Source organism: Micromesistius poutassou (assembly GCF_964030765.1).
Source record: "Micromesistius poutassou genome assembly, chromosome: 16".
Lineage (NCBI taxonomy): Eukaryota > Metazoa > Chordata > Actinopteri > Gadiformes > Gadidae > Micromesistius > Micromesistius poutassou.
In genome coordinates this window covers 10767751-10795019 of record NC_140286.1, presented here as the reverse complement: position 1 = coordinate 10795019, position 27269 = coordinate 10767751, and the positions used below count along the sequence as shown (strand labels likewise).

The 27269-nt window shown below is 44.1% G+C and overlaps 1 protein-coding gene across 1 annotated transcript; it reads left to right on the top strand.

Moving 5' to 3' along the window:
- myom1a (myomesin 1a (skelemin)) lies at positions 1–27201 on the top strand. The gene is made up of 37 exons (XM_084480936.1): positions 1–143; positions 1350–1573; positions 4401–4556; positions 4786–4972; positions 5333–5490; positions 5968–6060; positions 6234–6322; positions 6634–6678; positions 6784–6945; positions 7661–7822; positions 8924–9065; positions 9490–9689; positions 9800–9856; positions 10202–10326; positions 10936–11119; positions 11550–11724; positions 12180–12301; positions 13690–13886; positions 14358–14484; positions 15058–15242; positions 16066–16180; positions 16499–16655; positions 18982–19088; positions 19357–19401; positions 19827–19963; positions 20228–20372; positions 20905–20964; positions 21055–21122; positions 21673–21798; positions 23097–23184; positions 23289–23327; positions 23477–23582; positions 24473–24636; positions 24851–24887; positions 25146–25168; positions 25603–25658; positions 26031–27201. The coding sequence occupies exons 2-37, from the start codon at positions 1392–1394 to the stop codon at positions 26286–26288; spliced, it is 4479 nt and encodes a 1492-aa protein (XP_084337062.1). The 5' UTR covers positions 1–143; positions 1350–1391; the 3' UTR covers positions 26289–27201.
- Positions 27202–27269: the final 68 nt, after the last annotated feature.

Below are 27269 nucleotides of genomic sequence, written 5' to 3'. Positions count from 1 at the left end.
CCTTATTTTTGTTCTGTGGACTGTCGTCCTGTCCACTGCCCCGCACCCGAGCTCCTTTACCCCAATCTGGACTTGCTTTAGTTTCCTTTTGGACTCGTACCTCGCAATTTCTCTTGCTTTTCTTCAACTGATTTGTTGTTTTGGTGAGTGCTATTTCTGCTCATTATATTTTAGATTGTATTATTTTTACTTAGAAATCTTAAAGAAAATCTAGGCCTATCCATGATGTGTGCAGCGTGTTTTTTTTTATTAAGTCTCTAAAAATGAACATTTAGGCTAATATCCTTCTACTAACTACATTTGATTTTATTTATGGTTTAATCGCAACGCTGCATAATTGTTTTTCAATGACACTTTACCAAAGGTAAACGTTACTGAAAAGACATTTAGCATATGGATTTAATATAAATTGTTGTGAATTATAATGCTATAATGCTAGTAATTAATGAGCTTTATCGTATTGTTCTCCTTACTAAGGTGTGCGCTTGCTTGCTAATTTATAATGACCTTAATGAATGGTAGGAAAGGAAAACTATTCCCATTACATATTAAATACAATACTTAAAGTATTGTATTTAATATGTAATAAGTATTGTATTTAAAGTATTAAGTATTAAGTATTAACTTTAGTATTAACTTTAAGTATTAAATACAATACTTAAAGTCAGTTTCATAGCCAACATAACATTTTACAACCCCAATAACATAAGGTATAGTGTCATGTTATTATTGACAAAAGAGTGAAGGCTGAGACATGGTGCAACATGCCTACTGTTTGACAGGAGTAGGTATGTTGTGTCAGGTATGCAGTAGTTGTGGTTATTGTGGTTGTTTATTACAAAACCTTTCCGACTTATATTCTGTGGGTCAGACAGGCCTTTGGACGTGTGTGGGCATCCTCATTTTGGAGAGCTTTTGTGTGTCTCTAAACTGAAAGGAAGCACATGCTCTAACAAAATGCTCTTGTGGAAATAACCGTAGAGAGAAAAGCTATAGCTCCTTCTGCTTCTAATAATATGAATAAACTGGTGCTGCTGCTTTTCCTCCATCTTGCTCCATCATTTAACCTAATTTAAGTTATTGGAAAATAATAAATTACGATTTCATTACGCAATCACCCAAGACCTAATCGCTCCCTCATCTTAACAATGTTCCTTTACTCCTTAATTCCCTTTTTTTTGCTTCAACTAATTCATCAATAGTTTACCTCAAAGTCGTCCGCTTAAACCCTCCATCCTAATACCTAACGAAAACCCAAACGCCCGGCCCCCCCCTGCCTAACTCAAATCTGTCTCAAGTACGAGACATTGAGATTGACCCTCCGATCGGCCCTTCTGTGACACTGTAAGTTGGTGTGGAGCAGAGCCCCCACCCCCCCATCCCCCGCCAGGATGTCAGGAGCATCGTTGCATCTGTTGGAGAAGCGCCAGCGCCAGCAGCACTTCCAGGAGCAGAAGCAGACTCTGGTGGCGCAAGAGCAGCGTCATCACTTTGAGAGCAGCTATCACCTGAGCAGCAGGTCCTCTGTTAGCCACAAGTCTGTCTCACATGAGCTGCACAAGAGCACTCAAGGGTAAGGGTGTGGAGAAGAGGCACACCTAATCAAATTAACACTTGTTTTTTAATGGTTGTTATTGGGGATAAAACGAACAACATATAATGTGGTGAACGGCTGTGGATAAAGACGATCTAGAGTTGGCAAAATGGTTGATATTTCTGAAGGCAATGCTGTTGAGGGAGTTTTTTCCATAAATGAGTCACTTCCACCAGGGTGATGGAGTGAATGGACTTGTGACTAGTGAACCTTTGGTATTTATTTTAAAACGTAAACACCATTGTAGTGTTTGGTCCAGAGACTGTAAATAAGGATGTTGTTAAAGGTTTGGATGCTGAGCAGAGGCCAGCAGTGTGCAGCATCTTCTGTTGCCTTGACAACAGAGTGGCGAGCCATGCTGGTCATACAATCCTACAAAAAACTTTTTTGTATGATATATTATCTATAATACGGTAAATATTTTTCGGTTTAAATAGTGATGCCCCTTGACTTTGCTTTAAAGCAAGTTGTGAAAAATTGTGAAATTGCTATGTAACTCTATTATGGAGGTTCGTGCCAGTGCATTTAGTTTGTGGGGAAATGCATTGTGTACAATCATTAATTTGTATCAGAAAGCGAGCAAGCTTGGAGTTTCTGTAGTACCACATGAGTTAAAATGACCTTATCTAATAAATAAACCATCATATCTTAATTTTAATAAAAATAAAAGTACACAATAATCGCGGTGGTTCTCCTTTACAGTTTATACAAAGCAGCACATAATTTGAATATTTCACATGGCTGTTTAAATGGTTGAATACAAAGACAAACATGCTTTCCATCAAAGAACCCTGTTATTACTGTCATGTTTCCATGGTATGTTAACGGACTAATGACACATGCCATTGGATTATCTGTAAGCCTTGAAATTGACTGACCCGACATGCACATTGTTGTGATAGCTTTAACCTACAATGTGATATTATAATCACATCAAATGTTCATCCTAAAAGGAAATCCCCAACAGGGTATGTGTGTCTTTAACTTAATGTCTGGTAGGACAGGACACTGTCATGGTGTTTGACTCTCAGCTGGAAGGTGCTGGCCTTGACCCCCAGTGTCCATAGCCTACCGACAGGCACCCTAGGCTAGGACGGGATGCTTAAACCCAACATGTTCCTTAACAACCTGTATCTGAATTCACTGTAAGTGAAGTCATTTGTATTTGTATAGCCCTTCATTACAGTTACAGTCTCAAGGGGCTTCACAGGCCCACAAATATGACAGGGCTAACTAGAACTCCCCATATCCAAGGGAAACCTTGAGAAGGAACCCAAAAGAGGGATCCCCCTTCCATGGATGGTTTGGTGTGCATGAAGTAGCTTTTAAATGAGTAGACATTTAATGGGAGCACAAAACAAAGCAGATTAAAGTAAGTTAAGTAAGATCAAATAGCTTTGGGTAAAAGCGTCCACTAATTCAATAATAGTATAATAGCCTGGGATAGGCAAACATTTGATACTGGTCTGTTATACACAGTGAGATTGACTTTGATCTCCTCGCTGCCAGGGATAATGCAGCCCCTTACACCTCATGAAGGAGGTCAGAGCAGGAATTTGAGCTGCATCTCATTGGCTGCCATAGATATTCACGGACAGCTGGGCTATTTCTGTTAGCCGGGCAAGAGGAGCTATCTTTACGCTGACTGTACAGAGAACTCTCCTACTGAATTGACCTGTATGTGTAATGTAATGCAAAATGAGTATCCCAGTATCTGTTGTGAATGGCACAATATTTAACCCACAGAAACCTTGTGTTTTTGTAAGGAACACTTGTACGCTTAAGTTAGGAAAAATTGTATCTTCAATATTAATATTAGTTCCACAAATTGACCAGCCTATGGTCACACTCATGGCTTGTATCTGTGTCTCTGTCTGTGTCTCTCTCTCTCTCTCTCTCTCTCTCTCTCTCTCTCTCTCTCTCTCTCTCTCTCTCTCTCTCTCTCTCTCTCTCTCTCTCTCTCTCTCGCTCTCTCTGTCTCACACTCGGTCTCTCTCGCACTCTCCTCTCTCACTTTGTTTCGCTCTGACCTTACACTTGGCTTTCTTACAGCTCAACAGCCCATTCAACTGTTGATATTATTCTTGATGTTGATGTTATTGACTCTCATAACTCTCCCCCATGAAGTGGCATGGTTTGTTAAGGTCAAATTAAAGGCCACATCACAAAAACACTTTGTGCTGTCAAACACGCACTAGATATGGACTAGCAAAGTTTAAGCAGGATTTATCGAGCGCCTTCCCACGTCCAACAGTTCCGGTGTGGGACTATTTATAAATCTACAAGTGAGATGGGTTATGAATGCTCTTAGTAATACCTCATGTCTTTTGGGATCAATGTTGTCAGTGAGCTTATAATATAACATTATCCTCTTCTGAGTATCAACCATTGTGTCATTTTTATTATTATTTACCATGCTTCTGACTTTAAGTCCAATACATATACACGCTGAGTATTTACTTTTTGCCCCTATGGAGTGTTAATTTGTACTTTTTACCATTTTGTGACCAGGTAAGTGTACACATGTACATATCCTCACTTCATCTCACAAATCTGTCCAAAGCGTTACATGATTTTTGCATTAGTATTCTCTGTTAAAAAAATAGCTTTCTGCTCTTATAAGTTCCTTCAATTATTCAAAATACCTGAAAAATGGTTTTAGATTATGTGGTAACTAACTACTACTCGGAGAGACGGCTATACTAGTTTGATCACCCAGACCGGTATTGTACTTTTAAGAAGTGAGCTGAGCTGCTTGTGTGTGTAGCTTGTGTCAGACACCTGACTCTTGTTGCCTCATTCCCAGGGCCAGCCTCAAGACCTCGCTGAAGAGCTCTGTGAAGACAGAGAAGGGGATGGCCTCTAAAATGAGCCTCATACCCAAGAAGGTCGAGCGCAACTACCTAGCCACGGACACAGATCTCGAGGTCATCGGCTACGTCGTCCCCGTATTCAGAGCCAAGTGAGTGAACGTCACCTCGTGCTTTGCTCCGTTAAAACAATGTGATTCTAGTTCCCTGTTTGTGTCACAATACAAACACGAGAATTCACACTCAGTGCTTTGGGCTTGATACTTGGTTTGAGCTTGGTGTCCGCACTAGAAACCAAGGTGGTGATCAATGCATCCCTATTGGACCTTCAGCCCCTCACCCTCTCACCCTCACACCTGTCTGTGTCTGTATGTGTTGTAGTCATGAGGTGGTGCGGGGTCTGGCCGAGGCCCAGGACGAGGTGGTGAAGGAGGAGGGGGTGAACTACGTGGCCATGAGGAACCTGTTCGTCAGGGAGTCCCAGGAGTCCATGACGCTCAGCGTGGAGAAGAAAACCAGGAAGAGGGTGATCAGGGAGTCGGCCGAGAGCCTCCAATTGGACAGGACGGTAAAGCCATCCATTAAAAAAAGCCATCCTACACCATATGGAGCATTTATACCGTGGTTCTTGAGACGCTGAGACTAGATTTCTTGCTGGCTATGTGTAATTCCAGGTTTTGGAACTTTCTCGAACCGTCCTTATGTTATTATGAACCTGTCAAATACATCTTTAGAAAACAACAACAAGCTGGGAAACAGACAAACAAAAGACAGAATGTTTTATTTTAATGTGATTTGTGGATCCTAAATGCTAAATCTGCTCCATCATCATATCTATATTTGTAGTAATTACTTTTGGCTAATTCCGAAACGGAAATATCGCTACATCATCACATACAAAACATTGAGCATGCCCGTTGTCCTGCAGCTGGAGGAGAGGGCCGAGTTTCGCAAGAAGATGAACTCAGACAGCCTCTGCCACCGTCCCGAGTTTGTGGTGAGGCCCCGCGGACAGACGGTCTGGGAGGGCAAGACCCTGAAGCTGCACTGCACTGTGGCCGGCTGGCCCAAACCACGCATGGCCTGGTGGGGAACTGCTCTATGCACTCAGTCACCATCCCTCGCTCACAATGCATCTACATCACATGTACATTCAGTCATTTAGCAGACGATGTTGTACAAAGCGACTTGAAAGGCAGTACCAGTCTGGGTAGCATATTGATGCCCGTTAACTTTACCCAGACCATCGTAAGGGTCTCTCCTGGTTTGATCAAAATCTCTTGTTGTGGCAATTCTGTCGAAGATGATTTTGTGTGATTGCATCTACGTAAACAAAAGTATTTTTGCCAAATGATATTGTTAACGAATGTGTTAGTGAAGTTGGTTTCAGATGATCTCCCAGAATGGTATTTTCCTTTAAAGGAAAGTGAGACTGAGCACTATCAAAAGCATCCAATCAAAACAGGAATAAATACAGAAAGGATCCAAATTCTCCAAACTAAAACCTGCCGTCTACTGATTACTGACGGTAATCGTCTTGGTCGTGGTCTATGTGTTTCCCAGGTATAAAAACAACGTCCTGATCGACGCCAAAGCCCACCCTGAGAAGTTCACCACCGAGAGCAACTACAACATGCACTCCCTGGAGATCAAGAAGTAGGTAGCCTGCTTTGCACTTTTGAGCCTCTATGTATGTTTGTATGACAAATCTACTCACACCAAACCATGCTCCCTTGCAAGTGTGCAAATACCTAATTCTCATGAGTCTAAATTTATATTTTACCTGAAAAATACATCTAGTATTCTCGTTCCCCTTTATTTTTCCCCAGTTGTGATTTTTTGGACACTGCTCTGTACCGTGCCTCTGCCCTCAACATCAAGGGAGAGTCTTCTTCTACGGCCACAATCGTTATCAAACGTAGGTCACCCACGGCTGTTATGAATGTCGTGATCGCGTGGCGTTGTGATGGTTTTATCCTACAATTCATGTAAGATGATGTGGTTGGAGAATGGGTTAAGTGTTTATGGTAATGAAGTATGTATGAAAGTGTCTGATGATATCGTTACAACAAGTCGAATGAGTTTGATCTCTCCCTCACTCCCTCACTATTTTTCTCATCATCTCTAAAATTACATCTAACTCCCCACCCTCTCTCTCTCTCTCTCTCTCTCTCTCTCTCTCTCTCTCTCTCTCTCTCTCTCTCTCTCTCTCTCTCTCCCTCCCCCCAGGGTTCCAAGAGGGTGAGGAAGCAGGCCCTCTGGATCCTAAACCCCGTGAGTCCAGAACATCCCGACTCTTCTTCTTCATGAACGTCCCCACACAGACTATAAGGCTGTATTCTCCCCCTGTGCGTGCTAACCCGTCCCCTCTCCCTGCAGACGGTTTCTGTGCCGAGCACGGAGTCACCTTCGAGACCAGCATCCTCGATAAGTTTGAGGTGGCGTTCGGGCGCGAGGGCGAGACCTTGAGCCTGGGCTGCACCGTCATCATCTTCCCCACCATCAAGAAGTACCAGCCGGACGTGGTGTGGTACAGGAACTGTAAGTGTTTAAACACAGACCTCTCAGCCACACGCTACGCTATATCCGTTACCCTTGAAGTGATGGACAACAGGGTCTTAAACGTTTAATCAGCCGTGATAGTTCACAAAAATAATGAGGGTATTGATATACATCTCAAAGTCAGTGTTGGTTGGCTTTGACTTGCCGAAAGATAAGGCTCATCAGGCAATTATATGAAAAATCTGGATCAGCATGGCACCATGCCTGTCTTTTCTCTTACATTATCAAGTAAAACCCGCCTCCTATGACAACGGCAGCCTCTGATTGGACCGTTCGTCAGCCAGATGGTCTGAGAGTACCAGCGAGGCGGAATCTCAGATCTTCGTAGGGAGGCTTTTGCCCAGCAACCCAATGATACTTTTAATAACATAATTACGAGTACATTAAAGATTTGTGTTGTTCATCGCTTCAAATTGTTAACCAACACTAACATCACAACTCAAGGACAGCACCAACAAGGTCTAAAAAAAAACCTGTTATCCCTCTCTCTGATTGGCTAATATCAGTGCCCGGATGATGTCACTCTCCACAAATAAAGTGACATCCCCGGGGCACTGATAATCTCCGGCAATCAAAAACAGTATCCAAGCAGCCGTTTTTTTTTGCGTATGTGGTGTTTAGTGTTCAGCTTTTGGTCTCTCTCACACCGTTTGTCCTCCTCATGAATCCCAAACCGCGTCTCTCCTGTGTCCAGCTGTGGCCCTGAAGCCGTCCAAGTGGGTGAACTCCCACTGGAGCGGACAGAGGGCCACCCTCACCCTGACACACCTGAACAAGGAGGACGAGGGCATGTACACCCTGCGCGTCAACACCAAGTCCGGCTTCGACTCCTACTCCGCCTACGTGTTCGTCAGAGGTGAAGGATACACATTGTGATGTCACGTGTTGTCATTTCAGTGACTTTGTTGTTCAACGTGTGGGGATGGATAACTCAACCTTAACAATACGCGACGGGTAACGGCAAAGTTAGGCTTATCCCTACCAAACACTTAGCATACATTACAGTATGTACAATCGCACAAACAATGTGCAATACAGGCAGAATCTGGGAAAAACAATCATGAAACAACCACCAGTCTAAATGTAAAATGACAAAGGCTAAGTGACCTTGTCAGGGCTCAGAGTGACAGAGGCTGTAGCCGTCAATTAGACAACCAAACAACAACACACATACACACTTGTGTTTTGTCATGTGGGACATTACAGAGCAGCGAACAGTTGGGCCGTGGTGGAGAGTGTTCACAGGCTCCAGTTACCCAGTGACCTCACCCACCACCCCGCCCCCCCCACCCCACCCTCCTGCTCCGCTCCTGACGCCCGCCCTTAAAACGACACAGCTCCTCTCTCCCTGTCGCCTTGGGTGTCTCTTAAGGAATCTCCCAGTCTATATCCGTCCTGCTTCATTCCTACTTGATGAAGGCGACGTGGGGAAAGAGAGAGAGAGAGAGAGAGAGAGAGAGAGAGAAACTGCTTTGAACATAATAACAGAATATATACCAAATATATGAAGTTTGTGCAGTTTATGTTCATTTAGTTTCTCCCATGTTTCCTAAACACAAAGGAATATGAAAGACCTGCAGGTTCAGTAGCAGCATGGTGTGCTACCAGCACATGAGGAGTGTGGGAGGCAGAGAATGGAAACTGGGTTCTAAAAAAGGGTCTGTAATAAAAACCAAATTAGAAACGGCAAAGTAGAAAAGTATGTTTCGTATGTGTGTGATTGTGTGTGTGTGTGCGCGCTTGTGTTTGTCCTTTTGTTTCTGTTTGTGCGTGTGTGAGTGTGTTTGTTTGTCTATGTATGTGCTGTATGTGTGCTTGACCGCAAATCCCCTGCAACCAATGCAACCGTTTGTTGCATACTGATCTGTGTACGTGTGTCTGTTTGTATGTGTGTGTGTGTGTGTGTGTGTGTGTGTGTGTGTGTGTGTGTGTGTGTGTGTGCCCGTCTCTGTGACAGATGCTGATGTGGAGGTGGAGGGCGTGCCCGTGGCCCCCCTGGACGTGCGCTGTCACGACGCCAACAAGGACTATGTGGTGGTGACCTGGAAGCAGCCGGCGGTGGAGGGCAGCAGCTCCATCCTGGGCTACTTCATCGACAAGTGGGTCACGCCCCCCTCACTGGAGTCTTATCTGGAGGCAGCCGTCCATCAGGACAATGCAACTTGAGAAAATTAAAAACTACATTCACCCTGATTATTGCCTATTAGGGGAATGTAACTTGCAGGTTTCCCTCATTAGTTTGGTAATGTTCTTTAAGTAGTGTTTATAATGGATCATGAAATGTTATATGTGTAAACTTGTATATAAATATACTTTTTTTTGTTTCCCAAAGATTCTAACATTAGGATGGTAGCGTAGAGCTACAATGTATCAAGGGTTTGAAATTAAGAGCACTTTAAGCTGACTTGATGTCCGTCTGGAGTGTGAAAGCCACAGCTGATCCTATAGTGACATCCTGTGGTCTGGCGGTGTAAATGCGTGATGCAGCCGGGGCTAACTGTGTGCGTGTGTCCTGTGGCGCAGGTGCGAGGTGGGGACCCAGCACTGGTCGCAGTGCAACGACAGCCCCATCAAGTACGCCCGCTTCCCCGTCACCGGTCTGGTGGAGGGCCGCTCCTACGTGTTCCGGGTCAGCGCCCTGAACGCCTCCGGCGTCAGCCGTCCGTCCCGCGTGTCGGACCCCGTGGCGGCCGTGGACCCCCTCGACAGGGCCCGCCTAAGGGGTGAGGAGACAGGAGAGGGAGAGAGAGAGCGTTACAGGGAGTGCTGTCGGACCGCCGGCACGTTAGACTGACGGATGCCGTGTGTTTTTTGCTTTTTTGTCTGGTCTCAGCCGGACCCTCCGCTCCGTGGACCGGGATGATCAAGTTCACTGAGGAGGACCCCACCGGTGAGTTCATGAGCCCCGACCGACCACATCAGGTTCATGAGCGTTAGTGTAACCGTGGTAACTGTGTGTTTCAACGTAATGACTCATGACAAAATAGCGATTGATGTTAAGCCGATGTAACTCCTTCAGAGAGGATTAAAGAATTAACATACAACACCGCTTTTAAGTGGGAAAACCTTCTTCATTCTTGGTCAATTTTTTTGTTGATTTAGCCGTTGTACCAACGAGTCCCCATTTAGATTCAATCTCCATGTTAAACCCATTAAGAAGAGGAGTATGTAAAGATCTAATTTGTACATATTAACATATATCATGTCCTCCAACCCTCTCCGTTTGCCTCCATAGTGGGCGTGGTCCCCGGGGAGCCCAGCGAAGTGGTGGTCACTGAGGCCACCAAGAGCTACGTGGTGCTGGGCTGGCAGCCCCCCGTGCAGAGGGGTCACGAGGGGGTCATGTACTACATCGAGAAGGTGAGCAGACAGGGTGGAGGAACTGCACTCTGCTGTGGGCTGCCTTGCCACGGGATGTGTGCCGGACTCGTACATTGAGTACATGACCGCCTTTTTGGAAGCATAGAAGCATTGTACTAATAGTTTTAGTATTCCTTGTAATGCTTTAGTTATTTGTCATTTTTGGGAGACGTTGTCGTGTTTGAAACGGGCACAGTGTTTCTCATGCGGTAGGTCAATAACCTAGATAACAATAACTTTACTTTAATTTGGTATTTTACATTACTACAACTCTCTTGAGTCCTTTCCAAATGGTGGAGTAGCACCAACAAAACATACTGCATTCTGATGTACAAGCCCTATTTATTACAGAATTCAATTGTATGGTAGTTTGATTATTTCCATATGTCGCTGCAGGTCTTGATGACAAAAAGTTGTATATATTTAGACACAAACTCTCACTGGAGCCGTTATTGTCTGTTTTTATGCGCACCGTTTACATTTCTCATCCTCGTACGTTTTCTGTTCTCTCCCCCTCGTTCTCTCTCTCTCTCTCTCTCTCTCTCTCTCTCTCTCTCTCTCTCTCTCTCTCTCTCTCTCTCTCTCCCTCTCTCTCCCTCCCTCTCCCAGTGCATTGCAGGAACGGACCACTGGCAGCGTGTGAACACCGGGTTGCCGGTCAAGTCCCCGCGCTACGCCCTGTTCGACCTGGAGGAGAGCGAGTCCTACAGCTTCCGCGTGCGCTGCTGTAACTCGGCCGGCGTGAGTGAGGCCTCCAGCTCCACCAGCAACATCACCGTGGGAGACAAGCTGGGTCAGCAAGAACTCTCTCCTCCTTTTATTCTTTGATTCTTTTGTTCTTTTGTTCTTTCGTTCTTTTGTTCCTTGATTCTTTGATGCTTTTAGCCTTTCTTCCCTTACGTCTTTCTTTCTATCTTTAATTTGTTTACATTTACATTTAGGGCATTTAGCAGACGCTATTATTCAAAGCGAGTTACAATAAGTACATTTGTCAGCAGAAAGAGAAACAACAATATATTGCTGTCGGTACAGTAAGGATGTTCGTAGTAAGAAGTGCCATTTACAGTGCATTTACACTTGCTAGGTTAACCCATTCCCCGTGTGCAACAAAGGTAGAACAAGATGCTACACCATGCTAAGTACTGTTTCTAAGTGCCAGTTTGTCCTTTCTTTGTAGGGACAATTTTCTAAATAAAGATCATTTTGATCCTCTCTCTGCTCAGAACTGCCCTCCTCTCCCGGCGCGGTGACGGTCACCAGGAACTGCGCCACCTCCATCGTGGTGTCGTGGGCGGCCTCCAAGGAGGTGAAGCACCTGGTGGGCTACTACATCGAGTACAGCGTGGTGGGCAGCGAGGCCTGGGTGCCCGGCAACAACAAGCCTGTCAAGAGCACCAGGTCACTTTACCGCTTAGCTTAGCATATCTTCATAGCTTCAGTCTAGTTTAGTTTGTTTTTCATTAGTTTAGTATTTTATCTTAGCTTTGGTATTTTTTTGTTTAGTTTGGTTGACTTTAGCCTAGCTTCGAATATATTCATCATATCTTTGTTTAGTATAGTTTATTTTATTTTAGATTATTTTATTTTACTTTAGTCTACTTTAGCTAAGATTAGTTTAGCATATTTTATTTTATTTTGGATTATTTTATTTTATTTTAGCTAAAGTCATTATAGTTGATTGACGTTGAGTTTGATGTATGCCTGCATGCTGATTATTCGGATGACATATGCCCTGGTCTTATTGAGAGTGAGTACTCCACCTAGTGGATGTTGTCTGTCATTACATATCTAAATCAAGGCAGTTCCATGAGTTGCTGTTAAACCCAACGACCTGTTGTTTCCATGGTGTTCAGGTTTGTGTGCCATGGCCTGACTACCGGTGAGAAGTATGTGTTCAAGGTGAAGGCCGTGAACGCTGCAGGATACAGCAGCAGCTCCCCTCTGTCTGATCCCGTCCTGGTGAAGGCTGCCGTCTGTGAGTTTCCCCTAGAATTATTTATTCATATTCTCCATTCTTTGTTTTCCTTTCCATCACTTTTTTTTTTAAAATCAGTTATCCTTCATTATTATTCTTTTTGTTTGCTTCACAATGTGAATCACTCAAACCATTATCCAATTACTTGTTAGAACATTTATATTTAATGTAAACGTCTTCTACCCTCTGCTAATACGTTTGCCTCATTGTGTGTCCTCCATACATTTCATACATTATATGACATATATGAGACCCATAGAGGGCATTGCATGTGCCTGACCCTTTAACCATCCCTTAACCTCAAATGTACGTATTTGTATTCAACCAAGGCCTAAATGGAAACGTTTTTCTGTATTAGACTGAAATAGCCTTGCGCCATGCTTTCCGCCTGTTCAGCTCATGCCCTTGGTGGGTGGTATACTTGTGTATTGATTGGTAGAGCTTGGGTTCCGTTGTGCCATGTGATAACTAAAGCGGTGTGTTCTGTGAGGAGCATGTGCCTAACCAGCGCCTCAGCCCGGCCTGCCTTGACCGGAGGTACTTAAAGCACAGCGTTAAGCCCCCTTGCGGGCCGACATGTAAGTATACTCGATGCAGCGGGAGGAAGTCTTGGTGTTTGCGTGTGGCCTAACACAACCATTTTTTGGAGCCATTAGCCGGGGTTGCATTGTATGGATCGAGTCGGGGTGATTTCATCACGTATCTAATATCTGTCAGAGTAGCGGGCATTGATCTGAATGTAAAAGTGATGATCCCCCTGTCTTGGTGACTCATGTCAAACGCTGACGCACTCCTATGCCAACAATCTTAACCGTGTCACTTTTCATCCGGTAAGACTGCATGTTTATTTGATGGATGGGAGCACAAGAGCCTGCCGTTTCTCTGAGTAATCCCCGATGACCACCCGAAACCGCACGTCCACCATCCATCAAATCCTGGTTGTGATTGAATAACATGGGGAACATCTTTCTAGTTTTCATCAGTCTTATCAATCTGGTGAAGGATGAGGTGTCATGTCACCACGCAAACACACTAACACACAAACACACACACCCACTATGTTTGGTGCGTGAATAGCGCTGTGTAAATTGCATTGAATTATAATTCAGATTATTAGTCATCCACTGCTAATGATAAGCAATTTGGCTTCTCTCTCTCTCTCTCTCTGTCTCTCTCCTTCTCTCTCTCTCTCTCTTTCTGTCTGTCTCTGTCTCTCTCCTTCTCTCTGTCTCCATCTCTACCCTCTCACTCTCTCTCTCTGTCTCTCTCTCTCTCTGTCTCTCTCTCTGTCTCTCTCTGTCTGTCTTTCTCTCTTGTTCCCTCTCTCTCTCTCTCTCTCTCTCTCTCTCTCTCTCTCTCTCTCTCTCTCTCTCTCTCTCTCCTGCTAGCTGTCCCCGGGAAGCCCTCTGGGGTGACCCTGGTGGAGGCTGCCAAGGACTACATGGTGCTGAGCTGGAGCGCGCCGGCCTTCGATGGAGGGGCCGAGATCACGGGCTACTATTTGAACTACAGGACGGTGAAGGGAGAGGTGGTGGGCAAATGGCACGAGCTGAACCCGAAGGCCGTTAATGCCACATCCTACAAGGTAGGCTGTCCTGGGTAACAGCACCACTGCTGGAGCCCTGCATTCACTCTGCCCAGGGTTATGGCTTCGGGACTCAATGCTCATGACGTTTTACTGTATGATTCAGACGGCTGACCAAACGCCACGTTTGTTTTTTGTTTTGACTTGGACCTTGTTTCTGTGTAAATAATTTGGGGGTTAGTTATATATTATGATCATTATTTGAGACCTGTGGGAGTAATTATATTTCGGATTATAATTAACAGCTTGGTACATAGCCTTGCCATGACCAGGTACAACATGAGTCACTCATGGGATAATGAACTGCACTGTAATTGGTTGGATAGCCAATGTACCTTGCAGCAAACAAAAAAACAATGTCAAGCTGGAAAGCAGATTAATTCTGGTGTTGGGTCAATACCAAATGATGAATATTTATTTCATAATGATAATCCTGTCCTCATTCGTCCTGTTCTCCTCTGTCCCTGACAGGCTGAGGGCCTGAAGGAGAACCTCTTCTACCAGTTCCAGGTGCTGGCAATGAACATGGCGGGTGTGAGCAAGGCCTCTCTGGCTGCTAAAGCTCTGGAGTGCAAGGAATGGACCATCACTGTGCCAGGTATACTGCAGGCTGGGGAACACTTCACACACACACACATACACATGGGCAAATGATGACGACAAACACCTAAAGTGGCCCATTTCAATCGACATGAATAGAATGGTGATTGTTGGCTAATGTCGATTACTTCTTTCAATATATTTCAGTATCACACTGTACACTTTTTTTATTTGATGGTTTAAATGAGACGTAGTCTTAAGCACACACCAACACAAGGTTAAACAGTTCCCAGTAGAAATCTATGACAGACATTTGGTAAACCATAAACCCAATGGTCTGGACAAACATTATTCATAACATCATTATTTTCTTGCACACTAAAAATATAAAACACCCATTCCTGATTATGTCATTCTGCCTCTAAGACCCATCATTCATCTGTCACCAATTCTTTAAACCACAAACCGCAGAAATCACTGAGCACAGCGAATGCCAAACACAGATCTCTTGTGTCGCGGGTTGGCCCCATGACACAGACTACACTCCAATAACAACACGGCAGCACTCTGAAGATCTCTCCAGTGAACCCGGTGGGGTGACCTGTGGCTCTCTCTCTCTGTGTCCCCCCAGGCGCTCCTCTCGGCCTCCACGTGCTGGAGGTGCGTGACACCTCCCTGGTGGTGCTGTGGGACCCCCCCGCCTTCAACGGACGCTCCGCGATCAACGGCTACTACCTGGACATCAAGGAGGCGGCGGGCGGCGACGGCGCCTGGAGGGCCGTGCACGAGAAGGTCCACCAGATCAAGTACATGAAGGTAACGGACGTGTTGCCGCTAACGGGTGGCAGGGCTGTGCAGTTAATCCAATTTTGATCGTGATTTTGATTTTTGGGTTAATATAATATAATATAATAATATAATCGAGTTGAAAAGATTTTTTTTATTTTTAAGGATATTTATTTTATTCATTAAATGTTTTAAGGAAATTTCAGAAGAGCTGGATCCATATTTGTATATTATTGTACATTTTGATTTAACATTTTCAATTTGCACATTTTGTGTCTTTTTTTAAGGGGAAATTCCAAAGTACTAGTAGTTTTTGGAGAGAAATGCTGAATAAATACATCATGTTTTCAAGCTCAGAAATAATTGTTTGAATAATCGTGATTTCAATATTGACTCAAATAATCGTGATTATAATTTTTTCCATAATAGAGCACCCCTAATCGGTTTCCATCGGGGAAGCGATCCGTTTTTCATTCTACCCAGCGTGTTTTCTCAATGTTTGAACGTGAAACCTTGACTCTAGTTAGTTCATGTGTTTAAAGTAACTCCCAAGACGGTTGATTTGTCCTAACATTGCTGTTAATCATTATCCCATATTTATGAATTTTGTAAATATTATATATACTGTATAAGGTGGTCGGACGGACAGTATTTCTACACGTCAATCACAATGTATCAGTTTTAATATCTCATAAACAAGTTTTACAACTGATTTTGGTTAACTAATCCACTGTATGCCTTTTTTGATGTCGATTTCAGAGAGAGATTGTTTTTTGTAGCATATACTATATACATACGTATGTGTATCTCTATGAGTCTGAAGAAACATGATGTTTTTATTCCTGTTGTCCAGGTGACCGGTCTGGATGCTGGTACCTCCTACGTGTTCCGTCTGCGAGCAGAAAATTTGGCCGGCGTGGGAAAACCCTCCAGTGTCCTCGGCCCAATTCTGGCCCAGACTCACCCAGGTGAGTCACATACACACACACACACACACACATATGCACGCAGACACACACACACATGCACACACACACACACACACACACACACACACACACACACACACACACACACACACACACACACACACACACGCACCCGCACACCCACATACACACACACACACACACACACACACACACACACACACACCACACACACCACACACACCACACACACACACACACATATGCACGCACACATACAGTACATACACACACACACACACGCACACACGCACACACACAAACACACACATTAACAGACTGATCCCCATGCCACAGGCACCCATGAGATCGAGGTGGACGTGGATGACGACGGTGTGATCTCCATGATCTTCCAGTGCTCCGAGATGTCTCAGGACTCCGAGTTCATCTGGTCCAAGAACTACGAGAGCATCACAGAGAGCTCCCGCATCACTGTTGTTACCCAGGGCGGCAAGTGGGTACCCTGTGTGTGTGTGTGTGTGTATGGTTTGTATGTGTATATGTTGTATGTGACTGTCGGACTACCTGTGGGTGTGTTTTGTGGGTGTGTGTATGTGTGTACGCATCACTGCGTGAAAGGTGGTGTATCCGGACAGGAATAATCCTGTATACTCATACGCATACTCCACAGATATTTGGATGCATCAGGGAGTTTGTCTGCTGTTATGCGGACCGGAATGCTCTGGATATGAAGCAGGTTTGGGGGCCTGTCCCCTGCTGGGGGCTTGAAAGTCAACATTTGCATTTCACACCTTGGGCCTCCAGTTGCCATGGTTAATAATCTGTGTGGGGTGCTTGCAAGGGAACATTACCGGTAGCATTTTAAACCTTAGGGCACCAGGTATCATTCAATTTATTTAAGTCTTTCCTTGGTTTGGTGTTTTTTTGTTCATAGGTAGATTATATAGATATGGGGACAAACGAAAAGGAATTACACAATTGTTTTATGAATAAATGCAATACAGTACACTCAGAAACGGACAAAAACTAAACACAATATACAGTGTAATACAATACAGTGTGCAGAACAACAGCGGATACAAGACACATAAGGGGGAGGTGTGAAGTGGAAAGGGGGCGAGGGAGATTATTTGTGGTTCAATTCTCATGTTGGACACGTATAACCGTCGTGGGAGTTTGGGGTCAGCGGGCTTCTGCGGCCTCTTCGTGGATCTATCTTCGGCACCTCGTGCGTGGTGATTCACTTCCTATTTCGGATCTGGGTCCAGTCCATTCTGTATCACCCCAAACAGTGCAGGCTAATCTGTGACCTGGTCAGAAGACCCACACCGACCTTCCATCCAAGATAGCATCATGCTCCTCAGAGATCATATCTAGCTCGGTTTGGGGAACACTAGCTCTGGCCTTGTGCCGAGACAAACCACAGAATTAACTCAAATTAGACCAATGGAAATATTGAATGTGGAAAAAGTATAGAACTACGTAGGATTTCTTATGATTTAACTTACAATTTTCTTTCCTTGCCTCATGGGAGTGGTGATCCTGCCCTCCTCCTCCTTCTCCAGATTCTCATTTTGGGTTGTCATGTAACTCTTTCGAAAAGTCTCAAAATAGGTCTGACAGGATGCTGGAGAGAGAGAGCAAAAAGTTGCGTATATTGCTAATGCAGCCTGTAAGCCAATAATAACATCCTGTTTGTGTGGGGAGATTACACAATGGAGAAGAACGGAAGATTGTTTCCTTGTTAATTGGTGTTGCTGCTCATGCTCTTTGTCCCCTGGTTGCGTGCAAAACCCACTTGCTTGAAACTACAGAGTAGCTTTCATCCAAACTCCATTGCAAAGAAATATATTTTCTTGTGTAAAATCAAACAGAGAGACGTCGTTGCAAAGACCACAAAACTGTCTTTCCCTTTTTTCCTCGATCCTCCCATGGCTCCCCGAAACACAAGCCTTCTCCTTTGTTTTGATTCTGCAACGGGAAATCTAATTTGGTATTATGGAGTATTTGGCCTTTGGAGAGATGATGAAAAGTCAATCACCTATTGGATGTTTTAAAGAGGTCATTGATGACGTAAAAAGCACTGTCGACACTGTAGGCTGGTGTGAAGTGGAACTGTGTGCAACTAACTGCAGAGTGGGTAGGAGGGGGGGCCTCAGTTCCCAGCCCAGCCCTTCTCCGACTTAGTACTGTTATCAGAGAGGCCTAGCCATCATGTCATGTGGTCGGCAAACCCTTGTCTTTGCAGCTGTATTCGTAACAAAATGCTGTTGGCATCCATACCCCTGGCAAACAGCAGATCTGGTGGAATTGTACTGGTCCAAATATTTCCTTATACATTCCTCATACACTTTTCACACAGTGTATATGTATGTGTGTGTGTGTGTGTGTGTGTGTGTGTGTATGTATGTGTGTATACCTTACCTACCTTAAAATCTAATATGGGTTCCAGTATTGTGAGACACAGAAAGCACTTTTATTGATTGTACTTTGCTAATCCACATCATGGAGTATTTCAATGACAAGGGTTTCTTACGTCATTATTTTGGGTCGGCAACAAATCGGATTACAGTACAATGACTGTTGACTATCCAAACCTTTTTCTGCACCATAATGCCCCGTGTGTCTGTGCTAATGAGAGCTGTAGCTGAGGTTTGCCTGGTGTATTTCCTCTCCTCCATTTTGTGTAGCATTTCAGAGATCAGACCCCATGTGAGCTTGTCTTCAGTCTACCCGCATGCATGACCCCAGTGCCGTGCAGGCTCAGTGTGATCCAGACCTGTCGTGTGTAAGGTGTACTACCCTTCTACCCCCCCCAGGTCCAGAGCTATCTTCAACAGCCCCTCCCTGGAGGACCTTGGGACCTTCTCCTGCATGGTCACCAACACAGAGGGCTTCTCCGCCAGCTACACACTCACCGAGGAAGGTGAGTCATGCACACACACACACACACACACACACACGACACAAAGTTCCTCAAGAAATCATCAAGAAACTCATCAAGAAATTGGATATTGTAATGCGGTTACTGTCTGGAGACCACTGGTTAAAGAAGGTTACGGGCAGCATCTCTGAAACCACCTTTGGAGATAACAGATCATATAAATAGTGTTTAAGATGTAAAGCTTTGTAGAGCTATTTATAGGATTTCATCACAATCACCCACTGTTTCTCTGCTCTGTTGTGATTGACAGCTCTCAATCGCCTTCTGGACATCAGCCATGAGCACAAGTTCCCTGGTAAATATATCTAACTTGGACTACACTATCATGGAGCACAATATGCTCTCTGGAGAGAGTCTGTGCTTTCTACTTAACCTTCATGTTGATTCAATTGAATTGCTAACGATAGCTAAAATAACAACTATGCTTGAGTTTGAGTCTAGGGGCTATGATCATAGGATATATATGCATATATTACAAATGAGTGTAATCACATTGGGCTAAATAGCCAGAGGCTATTCCTCAGGGCTTGCACAGTGCTTCTTTTAGCATACCGAGTTGTTACGTTAGTGATCATATTAGTGTCATGGTCAATCTTCATTGAAATAAAGAAAAAGTCTGTGGTTACTAGGATAACAAAACCATGGCCGCCAGACTCTCATCCTTCCTCCTCCTCCTCTTCCTTTCCCCCTGTGTTCCTCCACCCGTGTGATGGTGTCCAGTTATTCCCTTCAAGAAGGAGATGTCCATGGACCTGCTGGAGAAGGGCCGCGTGCGCATTTGGACCGAGGTGGAGAGATGCACCGCCGCCTGCAGTGTGGAGTACGTGTTCAATAATGCGGCCGTCACCGCAGGACAGGTAAAGAAAGCTTCCAGAGTGTCCTCCACACACGACACGACAACACAACGCTGTCTTATGAAATGATGTCCTCGTTTTGTAATGTTTCTTATAAGAGCTCAGCTGAACAACTCTCAACCTCCACTTGGTTCTCAACTTCCACATGCTGGAGACTATCAATAGAATCATATCACAATGCAAATGTTATTTTTTTAAACTTTTGTATTGAAAACGTGGGATCGATTTAAGAGTTATACAAAATATATGCATTTGTTTGGTTTCCAGAAATACTCAATGAACTTCGACCAGAAAACTGGCATCATCGAGATGTTCATGGACTCCCTGGAGGTCACAGACGAGGGAACGTTCACCTTTAACCTGGTGGACGGCAAGGCCAAGGGAACCACCAGCCTGGTGCTCATCGGAGACGGTAGGAGGATCTGGATTCAATGTTTTCGGGATCATACATTATTACATGTATTTTACATTACATGTATTTACCCCTGATAGGTGACCAAGTGCAATTGAGTGGCAGCGTTTAGTGTTTTACCTGGAGTGGATGGCCACACGGGGGCAGCATAGGCCAACCTTATTCTGTTTTTAAGTGTTATCTGTTGGATGAATGAGGGAAAGGCATTGTAGGAATACTTCGATTTGTATATCACAGTGGGTAGCAGCAAGAGGGTCCAGGTTTCTAAACCAACTGGAGCCTCTTATGTGTGTTGTTTTTATGTATTAGGTATTCACAGTGGATCTGTGCATACCATATTGTTATTCTAGGAATTAGGTATTATTTATGTTCTGTCTGTGTTTTATGGGGCTTGTCAATTGACTATTTGTGGTTTCTTCCCACCTTTAAATGCATGCATGCTAGGAGGGTACTTATTTGAAGCTCAGTGCGCCTGCCTTGAGTGCATGCATGAATATAACGTGTGTTTTATATCCTTTTTGGCATATTCCAGAGTTTAGAGAGCTCCAGAAGAAGTCTGAATTTGAGAGGGCTGAATGGGTCAGGAAACAAGGTAAGGCAATTCAACCTGAAAAGACACAGAAAGGTACAGACACCCTACTCCCATTTCCACACCTGCTAACATCTCCCCTGCTGCCGACAGGTCCCCACTTTGTGGAGTACCTCGATTTCACCGTCACCGAGGAATGCAATGTGCTGCTTAAATGCAAGGTGAGGACACCAGCGCCTGTACCCCTCATCATTAAAGATGCAAAGGGTTGAATCCAGTGGCATCTAGGGGATTTAACTAGCCATACATTTTTAATATTCATACGTAGGTTTTTATGAGTGTATAATCCCATTAAAATAATAACTGTTGTTGTAACACACAGCATAGGAGCTTTTTGTTATTTTAGCTTCTAAGCTGTGGCCTTTAGTTTTACAGGCAAAATAACTAAATAAAATAAATAATAGATAATAAATAAAACTATCAAGGAACCTCATCACTTGACCCTTGGCTACTCGACGGTGTTGTAGACGATGACTCAAGTTTGGAGGTGCCAGTAGAGGCCACTACAGACCGCCATAGCTCCGACGTCTGGAGGGGGGGTGAAGGGGAGGGGGGTTATTCAGTGTGTAATAACCTCACCACAAGAGGCCACAAAATCCCACACATTGCTCTTTGAAGCACTGTTCCCGTGACCCACGGCCTTACGTGGCCGCATCGGGGTGATGTGTCATCGTGTGCACATGGATACAGTAATGGTGCTCCTGCCCACAGATTGGAAACATCAAACCAGAGACAGAGATCGAGTGGTACAAGGACATGGTGAACATCCACGCCGACGACGAGGACTCCAAGAAAATCGAGATGAAGGACGGGCTGTTGACCTTTAACATCGGAAAGGTCAGGCCGTCGGAGAGACATCTTCTACATTTTTTATCGTTTTTATTTTCGCTTGTTTTTTTTGTGTCTACAGGAAACTCATAGGAGGAGCCCTATAGAGTCGACCACTAGAAGCTATGCCTCTCATAAAGCTGCTTTGCTTCCATTAAAGATCCATTGTCGCGTAACATGCTTCAATGCTGCCACACTCTCCCTCTCTGACACAAACTCATAACTGAGGATAGTTTGGTAATAAAAAGGATTTGGGCATACTGCCGCTGTGCTATCTACTATCAGTCAGCATGCAGAGTAAGAAAGCAGTGCTGTTTGAATCCTGTGTTATTCATAAGTTATATTCACTATTCTATAAGTAAAATTCTTTATCAGGCACAAAGACATATTGATGAGAAATTATACTTGCTTGCTTAGCCTATTCTAACTCAGTAAATATTAAAAAGTTTAGTAAAGTTTAAAAGACTCGCCTCAGCTTGGCTTGCTCGTCATCTCCTTAGAAGCAACGTCAATATGAAAAGTATCATAATCAAGCCCATTTGAGTTTCAGAATTACTCCTATATTTCACAACATGATGTAAAAACCACTTGACTCCTGGTCTGTGGTGGTCATACGTCTGACTACAGTTGGATCTAAAGACACAGAAACAACACGTAAACAAACCATGATTGACCACAAAGAGAGAGAGGGTCTGAGTAACAACTGCATGAGCTCAGGAGAGATCGCTTTCGATCCTGATCCTCGCCACTCCTGTGTACCCCGCCCTGGCTTTTAACCCCGGCTTATCTGTCTAATTTCCACAGTGCGTTGCTAAGCCAGACAAAGAGCAAGCAGAAGAAGAGCAAGAAAAACCAAAGAAGCCGGCCGTGGACCTCCCCCCAGCAGCCCCGAGACCCAAAGTCTGGAAACATATACATTGCTGCCATAAGTTGTCGCCTATAAAACCTGCTTGTGTGTCTGCTTGCATCGCCTCGCCCCTCTTCCAGATTTCCCATGTTTATTTGTTTGTGTTCAATTTAGCATATTTTTTTCAGAACGTTTCTCTCCTTTAAATGCATCCCGAGCAGGAGATGAGCTTTCCTCTGAGGAGTTCATTCCCACTTATCAATTCCTCTGTCCCGCTTGTCCTTCGTGTTCCCTTCTGTCCCTTCCACACCAGTACTGTACATCAACTGTATTCTCCGTCGCAATTTTGAATCCCTATATCTGTATGGAAATGACCGTTCCATACAGAGAGGAAGGGCATCCGATGGTGGTTCACACCCCCACCCTGGGAAGAGGTCTAACTCTGACGTGTCTCCCGTAGATATGCAAGAGGGATGCCGGCATTTACGAGGTCAAGTTGAGGGACGAGAGAGGCAAAGACACAAGTACATTCAATCTGACCGACGCAGGTAACCAAGCAGCTCCTGCATGGAAGGAAGGATCATAATCTTTGATAATGAGAAGGTCTGCACGATATGAAAGAAAGTCATAACACATTTTTTCTTTTCTCCAGGCTACCAGGCTGTTATGAATGAACTCTTCAGGGTTATCGGTGAGTCATCCTGTGCACACAATCCTTGTCACGTCAATGTATTATCCCGCCGTATATGGGGTCACCATCCCCACATGGACGGTTACAATGCCTTTGAGACTCGCTTTACAAGGCATTAAGGTATTATAACCGTTCCCTTTTCATTGCAGCCCACTCCTCCACCGACATCCAGGTTATCAGCACTGAGCACGGAATCGTGCTGTCCTCCAACGTCATCTATTACACTGAAGAGCTGCGTGTCGGCTGGCTCCAAAAGTGCGTCATAATCACCCACCGCCATCACCATAACTATGTTCTGTATTTTTTGTAACACCCATGCATTTTCCATTACCAAATTATCCTATTTAACAACTTCAGAGGCTTATGCTTAAAGCTTGGGAAGGCAATTTGAATGAACCAAGCTAGAGTCAGCTTGATTTTCAAAGTATCGAATATAAAACATCCCACCCCTGACCTCAGTTCTTCCTCCAAAGCTACTCGCCCAAAGCATGTGATTAGCTTGCTAGCTTTTGCACTGGGTCTGCCTAGCCTTGTGGAAGCCTTCTGGATAACAGCAGCAGCAGCTGGTATCCAGGTCGGTAGGTAGGCCGACTGGTAGACCATAACATCTACTCGGGCAAAATTAACTGATTGGACAGGATAATTAGCAGCATCGACAGACATTGAAAGCCACAGATACCGGAGGATTTATTGATTGCTTCTGGGATGTAAAGAGATTTTCAACAAATATTACAGAAAATGCTTTTCAAATCAAGTGCCTGACCTTTCTTTAAGCAAGGATTGGAGGATTGATCCTGGCTTATTGATCCTGGCTTATCCTCAGCCTATTATCGGTTAAATGTCCGGAAGGAGGATAGTCTTAAGAATCTAGGTTTGATCCCCTAAGTATGCAGTCTACCTGCAGGCATCCTAGATCAAGAACAATTCACTGCTAGAAGCTTTTATTTAAAGCTTTTAATAGATAGGAAATAAACATTAAATTAGCTTGCTTGTTTTGCCCCTTGTTTTTGATACAAAGTAAATCGAAATCAATGCGTTCATGGCCAATGATTGCTTTCATGCAATACTTTATTTTTATGCCATTCTTTTTTGGAAGATTGTTTGAGCAAATGAGTGCTGATGAATATATTTCTGCTTGACCTCAGAGAGAGCAAGATAAGCAGCTCTACCAGGCAGGAGTGTGGAGTCACAGGGGAGCAGCTTTGGCTGAAGATCAACGAGCCCACGGAGAAGGACAAGGGCAAGTACACCATCGACATCTTCGACGGCAAGGATGGACTCAAGAGGGTCTTCGACCTGTCTGGTCAAGGTGAGCGGGATCTTTCAATTTCTCGGCATGCCATTCGAAACAATACTTTTTCAAATTGTGAGTTTTATGGTGGAGATAAATAATGTCATTTATTTGGTTGTAATATGGGACACGGAGTCGTTAGATAACAATGTCCTGGTTGTAGGCCCCACTTAGTGTGTGCTCAAACCTTTACTGCACGTTGAACCTGATATTATGCTGCTTGTGTGTGCAGCGTGGCAAGAGGCGTTCGAAGAATTCCAGAGGCTGAAGTAAGTGATGAATTGAGTTGGAATGCACCCACTGTTGCGTACTTGTCTTTCTTCTATTTAAAGACAATGTTTATGCAAATACTTACACATTGCAACCGGAAAATCAAAACTTAAAATACCCTTTTTTGTGTCTTCCGGAGACATCCGACTCATGGTGCATTTCCAGGCATTGTGTGGAAGAGAGGGAAATATGTGTACAACGCCATGGCTTTGATACCTTTTTGAGATACTTCTGACAATGTCTCCTTCCTTCCTCAGAGCGGCTGCGATTGCAGAAAGAAGTAAGTGGGTATTTATGCCACAGTTTGTCCCCAGAGATCTCCATGTCTAAAATAATGTTTCCCAGTCTAAAATTATGTCAGCATTTCCCCTGATACCGACATGGCTAGGTTTGAACTGAAGGTCAATTGTGGCTGTAATATCTAGTCTACCTGGCCATACAGACAACAATCCAGTGTGAAATAAGAAATATATATATATATATTCAGACTTCTTTCTGGAGAATATTTGAATAGAGTTTCTTCTTTATTGAATATATGCTGTATAATTATTCTGTATATTTATTCTTATATTTTACACTTCTTCATTAGGAAAATCATTCTATAATGTTTCATGGTCAATTCATAATGCTTACATCCCTCATATTGGAACACTGTCACTTTCAAATGGATTGCCATGTTGTTATTCTGACAGTGTTATCTCACTTCCTTTCTAGACCGCGCTCGTGTCATTGGAGGCCTGCCAGATGTGGTTGCGATCCAGCAGGGCAAGGTGAATAGATTAGCTACTCAAGAGATTAACTCTGCATTTTCTTGCCCAACGTGTTTCTCTCTCTCCCTCTTTATCTCTCTATCTCTGGGTTTCGCTTCCTCTTTTGTTCTAATATCTCTCTCTTCGACTCTTTCATTTATATGTAGGCCTATTTTCCCCATTCGTTTTCTCTGTATCATGAGCAGAATTTTTCAGTATGTAGATGTGTTATGGCATACACACCAACCAACACACACACACACACACACACACGCACCAAAAAACACACCCTCACCAACAAACACCCCCCCTCCACAAACACACACACACACATCCAAAATAGACCAAGAAACCAAAAACACTGACTCTCTCTGCACCTCCTGCCCCCTCTAGTCCCTGAACCTGACCGGCAACGTGTGGGGCGACCCGGTGCCCACGGTCTGCTGGCTGAAGAACGACAGGGAACTGGTGACGGATGACCGCTACACGCTCAAGTTTGAGAATGGGAAGTACGCCAGCATCACCATCGCCGCAGTCACCACCGCCGACTCGGGCAAATACGCCCTGCGGGTCAGCAACAAGTACGGCACGGAGAACGGCGAGTTCACCGTCAGCGTGTACACCCCCGAGGATGAGGACAAGAAGGAGTGAAGTCATGATGGGGTTCTAATGTTAGGAGTGGGAGGGGAGAAGAAGAGAGAGACAGAGAGAGAGAGAGTGGGAGAGAGAAGTGGGACAGGGGTATGTCTGAAAGTCGTTCACCCCAGTGCAAAACAAGTACAGCTGAAGCAGTCTGAATAAAAGATGACAGGGAGAAAATGACAACGCTTCCCTCTGCCTTTTTCCTGTACAGGGCTAAAAAACAACAACCTAAAAAGCCTTGGGGGAGTGTTGCTCATCACAGATTGAAGCTCAGATTATGTAATCGGGGAATATATATGTTGTTGCTTAATATGTCTTGTCTTTTGTTGCTTTTGGTCTTCAGATAGTACAAAAAAGCCAATCGGTAGACAATTACTGATTTTCAAAAGGAAAACACCCAATAATAAAAACATAGTTATGAATAACTACCTACATTGTTACAGTGTAGGATCTCTCACACCAAGGCACCACTGAGGTTATGATGTTGATGTAATTTAGTGTTTTCTTGGTTATTGTTTTGCAAATATAAAACTCTCGCCCAGACGAAAATAAATACATAATAATAATCATTGTAAACCATGAATGGAACCCATTTTCTGTATTATTAGTGCGCTATTTTGTCACTGTGTTTAAGTGACGTCATATATGTAAGCCGAAGTCTCAAGTCATTCGTCAGGAGGAGTCGAAAGAGAACAGGAAGAAAAGGACGTGCAATGTGGACACTAATCTGTCTGTGCATATGTTGCATACTACTTATCGCGTGTGCACACTGCAGAGCTCGATATACAAGCATGACACTCAACGAATGTATTTAAAAGTATACGGAAATATATATTTTTTAATTCCTCAAAATAAGGACTGCCCTCCCGAATGGCTTGAGACCGAAAATAAATGTATTCTCCAATAAAGAAAGTTGACCTGGCTCGATATGTACATACAATCTCTGACTGTACAACAAATATGTCCATATATAATAACAAACAATAATTG

What these genes read in the sequence shown, in the direction of transcription:
- myom1a (XM_084480936.1), top strand. Translation starts at nt 1,392, where the DNA reads ATGTCAGGAGCATCGTTGCATCTGTTGGAGAAGCGCCAGCGCCAGCAG. An exon ending in TGACCTTTAACATCGGAAAG is followed by an intron (nt 21,799 to 23,096) that starts GTCAGGCCGTCG and finishes TGTCTCCCGTAG; the next exon opens with ATATGCAAGAGGGATGCCGG. An exon ending in CGTGTCGGCTGGCTCCAAAA is followed by an intron (nt 23,583 to 24,472) that starts GTGCGTCATAAT and finishes GCTTGACCTCAG; the next exon opens with AGAGAGCAAGATAAGCAGCT.